Raw genomic sequence first — 14,781 nt, forward strand, 5'->3', positions numbered from 1 at the left:
CTTTAAATCCGTTAAGATGAGGTAAAATAATGTATTCACACCAAATTTTCTGTTTCAAGATGTCTTTTTGTCAGGTTGATTATTAAAATTTCTTGGTCTTGATCTTAACATATACTCCATCTGTAATTTGTTGAACGCTGCCTTTGATGTTTTTTTATTAAATTTGGTGTTAGGTTTTGACCATATCTCATCACAAAGCTTTTATTTTTTATTACCCTATATTGATGTGTGCCACATTGCTCTGATGATCTATCTGTTCATGTTTTTCTTGCTCTTTCATATTGCTGTCTGCAAGTATGCTGATTGTTTTCTTGTGTCAGACAATTCTGCTGTTGAACCATGTTAGTGGATTTTTAATTTCACTTGTACTTTTGTCTTTGCCCACTCCTCCACCCAACTATTAGCTTTTACTAATTACCTACTGATTGCTCTATTTTTTATGTTTATTTATTTATTATTTATACAATATTCTGTCTGCATGTATTCCTGCAGGCCAGAAGAGGGAACCAGACCTCATTACAGATGGTTGTGAGCCATCATGTGGTTGTCAGGAATTGAACTCAGGACCTTTGGAAGAGCAGGCAATGTTCTTAACCGCTGAGCCATCTCTCCAGCCCTGTGCTGTATTGTTTTACATGATGTTTTGGCTTATAAAATTCCCCACAGTCTGATCCCTGATCCAATTGAATTCTTATTTTTCAGGGATAATCTTTTGTGCTGGTTCTTAAGGTTCTATTTTGACCCAAGTTGGTTGGCTGTAGCTCCATTTCCCTTGTTCTGTTTGGTAAACTGCTAGTTGGGTATTTTAATTTGTTGACTTTTATGGAACTACCAATATCTTAATCGAAATATAGCCAGTTTACTATAAGAGAACTTTAGAGATTTCTGTTCTTATTTTTCGCCCCCACCCCTGGTGGAACCTTTATACAAAGCACTTCAGAACTGAAGCAATAGACTGTAGCTGGCTTCTGTCATAGTTAAAGTGCTTACTTACCCTGAGCAGAGTGCTTCATGGAGTCAACATTCACTCTCTGACTCAGCCTGTCCTCCTGCCTTGGAACCTTGACCCTATGGATGAATTGTGGTGAGAACCATTAGGACTATAGTATTCTTGGTTTGCTGCCCTTTAAGTAGAACTTCTGTCCCACAAGTGGGACCTGGGTGGAACAATAGAGCCCAGACCTGATAGTCTTCCCTGCAGTAGAACCTCTTGCTGGATTGATGAGAAATCTAGCTGCTTTCTTCTCCCAGGAAGATACCATTAACTAGAAGGGGAAGGCCCATTGTTTTTTGGTGTGTTCCCCTAGAATGAAAAGTGCGGTGGTTTAAATGAGATAATGGTAGTTTTTTTTTGCTCAAAAGTTTTGTAGTTTGTTATATGTTCTTAAGACAATTTCCAGAGACTTAATTTTTTCCCCACCTGGTATTGGTGCTTTTACTGAGGAAACTGCTCACCAGAGCCCCTGATAGCACCATTTTTGAAGTCATTTTATTTGTCAAATTACAATAACCTGAAAAGTTGGCTATGAAAATGCCTAGAATGGGTACTAACATCCACTGAAGCTTTCAGTATCATAATTGTATATGTAGGACTTGACAGACCTCACTGTGGAGAAGGCCTGAGTAAAGAGAATTTGGCTAATTATCAAGCATTTCTAAGTTGTACATTTCTGTTGCCATAAGGACTTTCAAGTGCAGGGTGCATGTCCATTTTGACTTTGAGGAAGTTATCCTTAGGATAGAGCCATAGCTAGATAGAAGTGACTTAGTTACAAGATTTATGTGGAGGGCTCTAAATAGTGTTGAAAATAGAATGTAAATATTTAGTTGACATGGAGTAACATATCAAAAATTGAACATCCTCATTTACATTTTCTGAATTGATTGGTTGTAAAGTTGTCTAGACCAGACATCACACTTGGAACCTCGTTCTTAATGTTTGGAATCATAAAAATTCAGAATGATGAGTTCATGTACTGATAATTATAGGAGTATTGGGAGCTAGGACAGTGAGATCTTTTACCTATCTATGTAGATATCTGTCTGTCTATCTGGTTTTTTGAGATAGGGTTTCTCTGTAGCTTTGGAGCCTGTCCTGGAACTAGCTCTTGAGACCAGGCTGGCCTCGAACTCACAGAGATCCATCTGCCTCTGTCTTCCAAGTGCTGGGATTAAAGGCGTGTGCCACCACAGCTGGGCTCTGGGGATATCTTTTGTTTTCGAGGAAAGGTTAAATTTAAAAATTGCTTAGAGGGGGCAGTGAGATGACTAAGCAGATAAAGGTTCCTGCCTCCAAACCTGACAACTCAAGTTCAATCCCTAGGACCTACGTAGTGGAAGGTGAGACTTGAGTTTTAGTAAATTGTCCCGAGGTTTGTTTGGAATTTCTTTATTCTTTCCTTGTCATTTTTTGTTTGTTTTTTTTTTTGTTTGTGTTACCTTTTGTTTTTATTTTTCAAGACAAGATTTCTATGTGTATCACTGGCTGTCCTGGAACTTGATCCACAGACCAGGCTAGCCTCAAACTCAGAGATATGCTTGACTCTGCCTCTGAGTGCTGGAATTAAAGGCAGTGTGCCAACACTGCCAAGCAATTTAAAATTTTTTTAAAGCCGGGCGGTGGTGGCGTACGCCTTTAATCCCAGCACTCGGGAGGCAGAGGCAGGCGGATCTCTGTGAGTTCGAGGCCAGCTTGGTCCAAAAGCTACGAAGAAACCCTGTCTCGAAAATAAAAAAAATAAGATTGCTTAGAGATGTTTGTATTTATGGCTATGGGCTTAATGTTAAATTATAAATGTACTGTCTTTAAAACTCCATAGCATGACCTTTCATGTGCCCATTTAATAATAATTTTTATAAATTTTTGTGTCTATGTGGGTACCATAGGTCAATGCTGGTTTATCTCTTAATTACTCTCTTATTAAGTTTTTTAAAATTTTTAATTAAAAAATTTTATGTCTGTTTTACCTGCATATATGTCTGTGTACCACATGCATGCCTGGTGCTTGAGAAAGCCAGAAGAGGTTATCTGATTGATCCCCTGGGAGTTAGAGTATAATAAACTTCTTGCAGATTATAGGAATATAACCTGAGTTCTCTAAAAGAATAGCCAGTGCTCTTAACTGCTGTTATCTATCTATCTATCCCTTTTAAATTTCTTACTGCATGTGTGCCACAGCATGTGTGTGGAAGAGGACAGACTATAGAAATTGGCTCTTTCCTTTCACCATGTGGATCTCAGGGATCAAACTCAGGTTGTCAGGCTTGGTGGCAAGCACCAGTACTAACTAAACTGGAACTTAAAAGATTGGGCTACAGTAGCTGGCCAGTAAATTCCAGGGATCCTACTATCTATTTCCCAATGCTGAGATTGCAAACATGTGCTGTTTGTCTGGCTCTTTATGGGGGTGCTGAGAATTAAACTCAGGTCCTCATGCTTCTGTAGCAGGTATTTTATGCACTGAGCTATCTCCCCAGCTTATTTTTTAAAAAACTTATTTTAAAAATAAGCCAGTTTTTATGAATATAACTAGGTTTTAGAATATTTAACACGAGGAAATAGTTTATTGAAAAGTTCAATTTTAGGAATCATCTCTTTATCTTTAAAATTTTTTGATTGATAGATTTCTGTAATTTTGCCCCTTAGTAATCTATGTGGTGCTTTTGTCTGGGATGATTTTCTCATCACTTTTGCCCAATAGCTTTGGTTTGACTATAGATTAGGAATATATATGTTAGGAAGGAGGTATGTCTTGTCTGTGCCTATGTGTATAGTAGGCAAGAGAGATGGCTTGGTGGTTTACTGATCTTGCAGAGGTCTCTGGTTCAGTTCCCAGGACCCACGTGGCAGATCACAACTGTCTATAGCTCCAGTTCCAGGAGATTAGAGCCCCCTGGGTTTGGTTCCCAGAACTCGTGGTGGCTGGCAATCTTTTTTTCCCCCTCTTATAAAGGAAAACATTTAATTGGGGTGGCTTACAGTTCAGGGATTCAGTCCATTATCATCATGGCAGGATGCAGGCACGGAAGATGCTAGAGTACATCTTTCAGGCAGCAGGAAGCGGTGTGTTTTACTGGCCAGTATCTTGTATCTTGAACATAAATAAGAGCTCAGAGTCTGCCCCCACAGTGATATACTTCCTCCAACAAAGCCACACCTCCTAATAGTATTTATGGGAAGGTGGCTGGCAATCTTAGCTCCAGTTCCAAGGTATCTGTCTCCCTCTTCTGGCCTCTGAGGTCACTGCTTTCACAGGCAAAATAGTCTTACATATGAAATATTGAAGAAGTAGTTTTCTACCAGAGACCTATAACCAGTCACCATTTCATTTTCCTCATTAACCCATCGATAAAAAGTACACTTTGTTTTTAGAAGACATAATGTAGAAGCAGATACAAATTAGATTTGGTTCTGAATAGGTTTAATAAACTGCAACTCTTATTTTTGACTATGGGAAAAGGGTAAAGTAATACTTACCTTCTGTAGTACACAGACAGACAGGAGAAACAAATGAGTTGAATAAAGTCCTTGAAGGCCTCTTGCACTTTATAGTTATGATGCTGAAGCACAGGAGCTCCAAGTATGTTTTGTATACCATGCTGTATAAGAAGAAATTTTGTAATGTTTATAGACAATTTCTCACAAAGAGTCAGTGGGTTGGGTGATATTTCAATTTTAGGGTTTATTTTTATTTTAGTGGGAGTCGTGAAAATTAGATCCAAATACATTTCACATTAGATTTAATCACAAGAGATTTTTGTTTGTTGTTTTTAAAGTGCAGTGTAGGCCTGATTACATCTGATGAGGAACCTGGACATAAGTGCCATTAAAAACACGTCTTCAGGTGCTTTTACTCTGCAGGCCAAAAGAAACTCAGTAGTCTAATATGGACTTAAAGTTTTGATAGTATTCTTTGCACTTTTGTTAGTTTGAGAAGAATGCTTGTTACTAAATGGTTGGGACTTGTTGCCTTGAATAGGGCTCCAAAGTGCTTTTGATAAATACCTTATCAAAAGTGGAAACTTTAATATTACTTAATGAATTCATTTGTATTAGGGTAGTATGCTATACATTTTTACTATGACGAGGCTTGGTTTGGAATGAGAATAGGAACTACAATAGAGCTTGGATTTCTCACAATTATAGAATCTGAAATCCAAGATCTAGATGTTGATTTGCTTGTTTGGTTTTTTTTAGCGCGCGCGTGTGTGTGTACGAACGAATTGCTATCTTTGTTAGATAAGTAGTCTCTCTTAAAAAGTTTACAAGTCAGTTTGTGGTTTTTGTCCTGATGTACATGCTTTTGCAGTATACTTAAGGGATTAGACCGCTAGTTAAGGACAGTTTACCATTCCATGATTTAACTGAGTGGCAACTAACTTTTTGATAACTGTCTTTGGAGTCAGTTCCAGGAGAAAATTGAAATACTGCTTGATAAAGCTAGACTTACATGATTTTATGGAATAATAGCTATGGAACCATTAAGTTGAATGTAGTAATGAAGCTTTAGATTTTTTTACTTTTTACCCGTCATTTTATATAGTCATGCTCTCTTGGCCTGATTCACTCATGATACTAAACTTTTTAACAGTTTTTTAGTTCATGATAGTTATATCTAAAGTAAAATGTTCTCTTTCCTTTTTCTTGTAGGTTATGCAATGGTCTCTGCAAGATGTTTTATTCTTGAATTGGGGCTTTTTAAGACTGACAAATGCTGGTACTTCATCTTTTATAAGGGGACTATAATTTCTTTTCGTAAGACAACTACATAAGCAGACAAAATTGCAAAGATCTGCCCTGTGTCGAGTATGACAGCCACGACTCGTGGCTCTCCAGTTGGAGGGAATGACAACCAGGGACAAGCTCCTGATGGACAGTCTCAGCCCCCCCTCCAACAGAATCAGGTAAGACATTATAGATAAAGAAGACACATTGGAGTATCTTCTGTGTGCTGAGTGTGGAAACATGATAGAAATGATTGTGAAGCAACCATAAAATGAATGTTTTAAGAAAAGTAAATACAGGTCTTCAGCTGTAACAAAAAAACTCTAGTGCTTACATTGTCAGTCTTCAATAAAACTTAAGATTTAAGCCCTGTGTCGATTCTGGGAGAAACCATTGTATTATTCATTCAGTGTATAGCCTATGGGACCAAGTAAATCATAACTCTTATTTTTTTTGTATGCCATATACATAAAACCATAAATTATCAATTTACAATAAGATTTTTAAAAGAATATAGAATCAAGTCTTATTACTGGTGTTCAAATTTTACCTTTGTGCCATACCAGCTATATGACTAGATAAGTTACATAATTTCTAAACCTTAGTTTCTTCATTTGTATGATAGGGATAACAGTAATGGAACTTCATGGCATTGTTTGAGGATCAAGTGAAATGTTCGTAAAGATCTCTTAGTATAGATACTGGTGTCAGTTTCTTGCTTTGTCCCAATGCTCTTAAAGTAATATTTTTATACTTTATATTCGACTTAGGTAAAGTTTCCGGTTCTCCTGATTCCTGTTCCCCCATTGGAAGATTTTTACTAGCATAATTTACTGATTGTAAAAAAAAACAAAAACAAAAACAAACAATAACAACAACAGCAAAAAAATGTGTATGTCCATCTGTTTTTCTTTCTTTTTTTGGGGGGGGGTCAGTTTTGTCCACTTCATCTAAAGCACCAACTTTATTTAGATGTAGTTGTTTATAATACTGTTTGTGCCCTTTGGTACTGAAATGGAACTCAGGTTCCTGGATATGCTTCTCACCCCAGATCCTTTGATATCCTTTTCACTATTTTTTTAAGTATATTGGGGGCTTGTGGCAGTGTGTCTTTATTCATCTCTGATACTGCTGATTTGTATTCTCTCTCCTGATTAATCTTTCTAGGGGCGTACCAATTTCATTAATGCCCCCCAAATATATTTGGGGACTTTGATATCCCCCAAAGCATGCCACATGTTCTTACTGTTCTTTACTTTCATTGGATTTGATTTTCTTGTTTTCATATTCTGAAATTTATCTCAGTCCTTTCTAATCTATATAGTTTTATACATTTGTGATATTGCAGCCCCTATAGTACTGTGATGGGTAAACTGGTTGAGGTTGTTGTGTAAACATGAGTAATAGGTATGCTGTTTACAGAGATATACATTTTTGTGGAGTTTGTATGGGTAAGTTTTAAAGCAAAAGTGTTATTGTAGAGTACTTATATTTGTGATTTGGGGCTAGGTTTTTACTATTCAGCTGTTAGAGGTTAGCTATTATATCATTAGTCTTACAGAAGAGATCTCTCTGTCTCCCCTTCCTCTGCCACTTGAGAGAAAATGAGCAAACCAGGTCCTCCCTTTCAAATGTGCCAACTTTCTTAATTCATTTCCTTTTCTAGTTCCTATTTTTGAGACATAAAATGGTAATACATATGGTCACAAAACTTGACAAAGTAAAGTCTTTCCTGTCCCATAAATATGAAGGTCAGTATTCAAGTTTCTTTAAATATAGTCAAAGGATTGTTGGACACCAATAATAACTGTTTTTAAACCAGGAACTAGTAGTTTATTTTTCTCCCTTCTTTCTTCTTAATTATCTGTGTTGTATGTGGATTCTCACCTCCTTTTGCAATTTTCATGGCTTTGCAGGGCTTTCAGTGAAAAGAAATCTTATTTGTTAAAACTATATTTATTTTGAAACAGAATTTCTCACTATGTATCTGGCTGTCCTGGAACTCCCATGTAAACCAGACTGGCCTTAAACTCAAAGATCTTCCTGTCTTTGCCTCCCAAGTGCTGGGATTAAAAGCGTATGTTATGGAGCTAGAGAGATGAGATGGTTCAGAGGTTAAGAAAACTGGCTGCTCTTTCAGAGGTCCTGAGTTCAGTTCCTAGCAACTACATAGTGGCTCACAATCATTTATAATGAGATCTCTTTTTTCTTCTGGTGTACAGGCATACATGCAGGCAGGAAATTGTATTTATAATAAACAAAATCTTTTTAAAGACATATTAATTTTATTTTAAAAATATACTTGGTTTTGTAGAGGTCTTAGGATTGTGATAGTAGTATTTCATGTCTGTTAGGTATTAATATATTTTTCATCTATTGACGATAACTCTCATCTTTAAAACAAAAGAATAAAAGTAAATTACATTCTTACCTATACAACCACTCTTTACCTATAGAATTTCTCCTTGTTTCTTATTGCTATTTTTTGGTTTGATTTGGTTGGTTTTGGTTTTTTCAAGACAGGACTTGTTTCTTTGTAGCACTGGCTGTCCTGGAACTCACATTGTAAACCAGATTGGCTTTGAACTCACAGAGATTTGCCTTCCTTTATCTCTCAACTGCTGGGATTAAAAGTGTGTGCCACCACCATCCAGGCTATTCTATCTATGTTATTTAATGATAGGATTTTATTTATTTCACAAAATCTGATACTGTTGGACCATAAAGAAGCAACCAAAGATTTAATCAGTGTCCGATTAGGGCTTAGGGTTTTTGTTGTTGTTGTTGTTTTTGTTTTCTTTTCATTATTTTTAATTATATGTGTGTATGTGCATCTATGTGTGGGAATATGCACTAAGTACAGGTATCTACCGAGGTAGTGTCATATCTTCCTGGAACTGGTGGTTGTGAACTGCCTGGTATGGGTGCTGAGAATTGAACCCACTGCTCTTAACTCCTGAGTCATCCCTCCAGCCCAGGACTCAGTTTCTTGATAGCTTTACACATACTGAAATAAAGAGAAAATTTAAAGAAATTAGTAACTGGAGGTAGTCATTTTTGTGCCACGTGTGTTCTTGGTGTTTAGCTTGGGTCATCAGGCTCAGTGACAAGCACCTTACTAAGCTATCTTGATGGCCCATAAAGGAAATTTCTTAATCAAATTTTTAGCTTTTTTTGGGGGGGGGGAGTCCCCATCGGGGAATCGAACCCCGGTCTCCCGCGTCGTCACGCGGGAGACTCAAATTTTTAGCTTTAAAAATCTGTGTATATAGATTTTAAGGCTCCAAGTATGTCATAAAAACCAGTGACAAATGGGATGAATATTCCTCAGATATGCAGTATTTGTGAAGGTTCTAGAATGTAATTTGACAATGTATGCTAATAGTTTTAAAACAAATTGTCTATTGTTGTAGTAAATATTTCTAGTGTCCTGTCTTAAAGAAAAATTTGCTTTCTGTAAGATTTATACATGGAAAGCTCATTAATTTTAATTTATGTAATGCTGAGAATTTTGACTACTTAGATATTGAATGGAAAGGGAACGGATACAGCCCTAATTTTGAAAATGAAAAGGACAGATAACAGTCCTAATTTTATTGAAAACTTACAGATCCATGAATCGTTTTTCTTTACATTAAAACGATCACAAGGAGGTAATTAAAATGTCCTTGCTGGTGTTTTATTTGTTGGTGTGGTATTATAGATGTTTAAAATTGGTTTTTGTTCGCATTTTTTGTGAGCTTGTAAACACAGGACAAAGTGTTTTGGTTGTTTAAAACAGGTTTCTAAAGTTATAGACTTCTATTTATATGGGGCCTCTGGCACTTGAATTCTTCTGGTGACTTTGTGTGGTAACTGTAGTGTTTTCCATGTTAAATGTGAAAATTCATCATTAAGTTGCTTACTTTCTCTTATAGTTCAGCACAAACTCTGAAAGGAGAACATATTAAATCATAAGCTTTCAGTGATCTCTTTGTAAAATTTTATGCTACTGACATTTTAAAAAATATTACTAATCTATTAGTGTTTGGACTAGTGTGCGTATGTTATAGGAACTTAATATCTGGAATGTTTAATTTTTAATCAAGACTTCATCGCCTGATTCTTCCAATGAGAATTCCCCGGCAACTCCTCCTGATGAGCAAGGTCAAGGTGATGCCCCTCCACAGATTGAAGATGAGGAACCTGCATTTCCACATACTGACTTGGCAAAGTTAGATGATATGATCAACAGGTCAGTTGGTTTTGTTTCTGGTGTATATAATACATAAGAAAGCCAGGTTTTCCAGCATTCTATGTGGTAGGTAACACAAAGACAATGGAAGAGGAATCTGCTGCCTTAATTTTCCTATCATAATCACTACCAAGTACTTGATAACCCATGGTTCTTGGTGGATATAATGAAAAAGAGTGAGAAATTTTTTAGGTTAACAATATGCACCTACATAGGGCCATATTTGTTTGATTCCAAAGTAGAACTGTTTGTGGTTTTTTTTGTTTGTTGTTTGTTTTGTTTTGTTTTTGTTTTTTGAAGACAGGATTTCCTCTTCTAACAGTCTTGACTGTCCTGGAACTGCTCTGTAGACCAGGCTGGCCTTGAGCTCACAGAGATCCACCTGCCTCTGCCTCCCAGTGCTGGGATTAAGGGCATGTGCCACCACCATCTGACCAATGATGAAAGCAGGTTTTCAATTGGCATATTCCTAAGTTTAATAACTTTAGGGTATCCCTGAAACAAACCAGATCATAAGGAGTTTCTCAGGACATGCCCTTCATGCTGACTCAAGAGAATGACACTTTTAAGATGTTCTTTGGGGTAAGGAAAGAATGTAAAGAAACAGAAGTGCATGTCAAAAAACCCTATCTGAGTGTAGTCCTCACTGGGTAGTGTGAACTCAACAAGGGCCCCTCAGAAAGAGTAGTGGACACTGGAGCAATGAATGGCTCAACCAGCAAGAGTACTTGCTGCTTTTCCAGAGGATTTGAATTCTGTTCCTGGCAACCATATGGCAGCACCCATCTGTCTGTTATTCTAGACCCAGGGAGTTACGGGTACCTCTTTTGGCCTTGAAAAATACCAAGCATACATGCAGACTTAATACTCATACACATAAAATAATTAAAATGAGAACATTTTTAAAAGGATAATGGAAAATATACTCTTAGGAATTTTGCTTTTTTGTTGTATTTTTACTTAATAAAAGTAAAAACTGTTAGATACATGGAAGAATAAAAATCCTCTGCATTAAAACAAACTAAGCTGGGTGTAGTGGTGCACATCATTATTCTCAGCACTTGGGAGGCAGAGGCAGGCAGATCTCTGTGAGTACAGGGTCATCCTGGACTACATAGTAAGTTCTAGGGCAGCCAGAGCCACATAGACCCTATCTGGAGAAAATATACAAACAAAAATCTAAATTCCTTAGTAATAAGTATGCATTGTTAAATATGCATAGAACTATGTTGTATAATATATAGTAAATAGATAATAATTTATCTAACCCCTTCCCCCAGCTTTATCCCCCTTACATATCCCAACCAAAAATTTCTCTTAACATAAATCAGGAGTACATTTTTCCATATTTGTGTTTACTATTATATATGTATTTTTTCTCTATATATAAAATCTTATTATAATTTTGTAACTTGTTTTACTTGTTTGAAATATTTTCAATTGATTCATCTTAAAGGGAACATTTAAAAGAATGTATGCTTCTAGTAGCAGCTTTTAATAATCACATGCAATGAATTATTGTCAAATCAATTTTTCTTTTACTTTTTTCTCCTTTTTTTGGAGTTTTCCTACTCGCACCTTCTGTAAGGCTTTATTTGCAGCCTTTATTTATTGTTTGAATTTGTATCTTGCTTTCTCCATCTATGGTAATTGCAAGTTTTGGGTATAGTAAGCTGGGCTGTCAGATCAATGTTAGGCTATTTATAATGATTCTTGGTTGTTCTTAATACAGAGATGACATACTGGAAAGTTGCATTGTTACATTTCAGATTTGTCTAGTGGTTGATAAAATATGCAGGCTAGATATTAGGTTGCATAAAAACAATTGTTTATGGAAGAAAAATGCAAAGGACGTTTTTAAAATAATGGTGGGTAGTTATTTATTTCTAATAGGTTATTAATGGAATGTTTTTACTAAAAGGGGCAAGAGCAGTTGAGATTGAGTTAAGACCAGCTTTTAGGAGAGATTTCAGTGGTTGGCTAGAAGAAGGTTGACTCTTCCTGGGACAGTGAGTAAATTAATGGTGATGATTGGGAAGGCCTATAAAAAGGATAGCTAGATGGTCAGCACTGGAACTAAAGAAAAGGCTGCATCTTTGTTTAAGGGAGAGTCACCTGTGGATTCTGTAGATCCTTTAGAAAAAATTGCTAGATTATGAGGCATAAATCAGTCTTGGCCTCCTGAAGTTTTTGTTCTTTGTGAAGAAGTTCAAAGCATACTTCTAATCTGAATTCTGAAAGCCCTTTCCTGTGAAGTTTAATAATAGGCCTCTGATGCACAATTGGTATTTTATTATAATAGTTTCTTACATTTTTTAAAAGTCTTCTTGTAGAGACAACAAATGATACTTAATTGTTAAAAGAAAATTCAGCCAGCCCCACTGTTGTAGTATTTAGTGTTATTTTAGTTAATACTTAATATTTTCATAGTAAAATGAATAATTGTAATTAGTAACTGACTATAGTACGTTTTATATTTAATACACAACCAGTAAACCCCTATTTTATTTTATACAATTCCTAGGCCTCGATGGGTCGTTCCAGTTTTGCCAAAAGGGGAATTAGAAGTGCTTTTAGAAGCTGCTATTGATCTTAGCAAGAAAGGTATGTCTGAGTGTCAATGCTTTTCTAAATGTGTGCTACTACATATATTTTCACTTTATTTCTGAAAACTTTTATTTTCCTGTTAAAACACAAGCTTACAGATAAAGCTCTCATTTGTTTAAAAAGGACAGTCCTCAAGAGTGCTAGACAGAAAATGTATATGTATTTATATTTCTAAAGAGCAAGTCCATTGTTTAGATTTGCAGTCACTCAAAGATTTATTCCTGTTACGGGAATTCCATAATATACACAAAAGTTTTTACAATTGAGTACTCTGTAGGCAAAGCTACAGAGAAACCCTGTTTCAAAAAACAAACAAAATAGAAGCAATGCATCTTACTTGGTCTCTTTGAGAATAGTAAAGATATGAGTGGGCGCTAAGTACATGGTTTGCAAGCTAATATTTTAAAAATGATTGTGAAATGTCAAATTTAAGACTTTCAGAACAAAATGCTTGAGTCTCTGTCACATGGCACTGACTCATTTTGGGTTTAAGTTATAGTCTCATATTTATTTCCTTTATTTTTTTTTTACTTCATTGATGATTAAACCTAAGATTGTGTATATGTTAGACTAGCTACCCTTGCACTAAGCTATAGCTTCAGCCCTGAGTTACTGTTAATATTATCACTTCTGCATAATTATTTTAGAATTTGATTCCGGAGGCCTCGAAATAGCTGAGCAGTTAGTTACTAATGTTTGCTGCTCTTGCAGAGAGGGGACCCAGGTTTATTTAGTTCCTAGCACTCACGATCATTGGCTCATAATCACTTATAATGTCAGCTCCTGGGAATCTGACACCCTCTTCTGGCCCTTGTAGTACCTGCATGAAACATGGTATACATCAGGCACACACACATAAATTTTTCTTAATAATTTTTAAAAGTTTATTTCTGACTTAAGTTTCCTTTCTGACATGTAGAAACTTTGAAATAACAATAGTGTTAGGATAATGCTGTGAACTTTTTTCCAGAAGTACCCTTTAACTGCTAGCCTGTCATCCAGGTTTCCAATTACTTATGTCTTTCATCACATAGTTGAACATTGTGAAATAATTTTTTTTTCCTCCCTTTTCTTAGGTCTTGATGTTAAAAGTGAAGCATGTCAGCGATTTTTCCGAGATGGGTTAACAATCTCATTCACAAAAATCCTTACAGATGAAGCAGTGAGTGGCTGGAAGTTTGAGATTCACGTGAGTTTTCCATTTGTCTTTTAAAAAGCAGATTATATAGTAATCCTTTTGGTGGGGAGGGCAAGTATGTGTGTATTTGTTTATGATATATTTGGCTGATTGGAGTATAAATGTTTAACTTTTAAAGTAATTTTATAGTAAGTTATTTCTGTTAGAGGTAGCATGGGCATTTAAAACTAGCATGAGATTTAGAGCTAAAAATACTTGATTTAATCTTTCTCCCTGGTTCTCCAGTACCTTTTGAACTTGGGCAAATTCCCTCATTTTATTGAAAATCTAATGCAGTCAATTGTAAGATGTAGTTTTATATATTGTTAAGGAAGGCAAAATTGCCCAAGATGGGTAAAATGTAATGCATGTCTGAGGGACTAGAAAAGTCAGTGTTGTAGAGATAATGAGAAATGAATTCACTGCAGAAAAGAGCACCAAAGAAACATGCATATTTCATTTTTGGCACCTAAAACTTCTAAGTGTTTAAGCCATGAGTTACTGTCTAAACAATTCTATAATCTGAATTCAATTTACAATTGTCATCCCTTTTAAGTAGATAACTCAGGGGCTATAATATCTCTGAATAATGAACAGAAGCAAATGAAAATAGTTTAGTATTTGTTATTTGTAGGATGCAATCATATTTTGTTTAAAGAGTTGTATTTGGACTAATGAAATGCTGTTAACTGCTACAGACCTATTTCTTGTTTCACTATGGACATAGTCATAAAGCCAATGATGTTTTTGTATTCTGAACATTTTTTCAGTTACAATGATGGGGTAAAAGTCACAATATAACATAATTTTCAGATTTAGAATATGATTTGTCAGTATATAGTCTTCCATTTGGAGTAACTGATACATTTTAGAATTTTAGAATTGTTGCTTCTAGTGTAAGAATTCTAAAGAGGGAAAAAAGGGAATTTGTATCTTGTCTGAAGATACAATCATTACTTATTTCATTTTTAAGCAAGAAACTTCTTGAAAGTACACACCATATAAATTATGAAGCAGATTAATTTGGTCATAATACTA

General features: G+C 35.7%; 1 protein-coding gene across 5 annotated transcripts in view; it reads left to right on the plus strand.

The window, feature by feature from the left end:
* The window catches only part of LOC121444912 (probable ubiquitin carboxyl-terminal hydrolase FAF-X), a 112,818-nt gene that overhangs the window by 21,826 nt on the left and 76,211 nt on the right, over positions 1-14,781 (plus strand). For all 5 annotated transcript variants that reach the window (XM_041646850.1, XM_041646849.1, XM_041646851.1 and 2 more), the window contains exons 2-5: positions 5,651-5,904; positions 9,814-9,959; positions 12,484-12,563; positions 13,643-13,755. In XM_041646850.1, coding sequence (XP_041502784.1) covers positions 5,809-5,904; positions 9,814-9,959; positions 12,484-12,563; positions 13,643-13,755 — 435 coding nt within the window. In that variant the 5' untranslated portion in view covers positions 5,651-5,808. The remainder of the gene's footprint in view (positions 1-5,650; positions 5,905-9,813; positions 9,960-12,483; positions 12,564-13,642; positions 13,756-14,781) is intronic.

The sequence above is a fragment of the Microtus oregoni genome, unplaced genomic scaffold, assembly GCF_018167655.1.
Source record: "Microtus oregoni isolate MIOR12 unplaced genomic scaffold, Mior012 000147F_ref0000457, whole genome shotgun sequence".
Classification (NCBI taxonomy): domain Eukaryota; kingdom Metazoa; phylum Chordata; class Mammalia; order Rodentia; family Cricetidae; genus Microtus; species Microtus oregoni.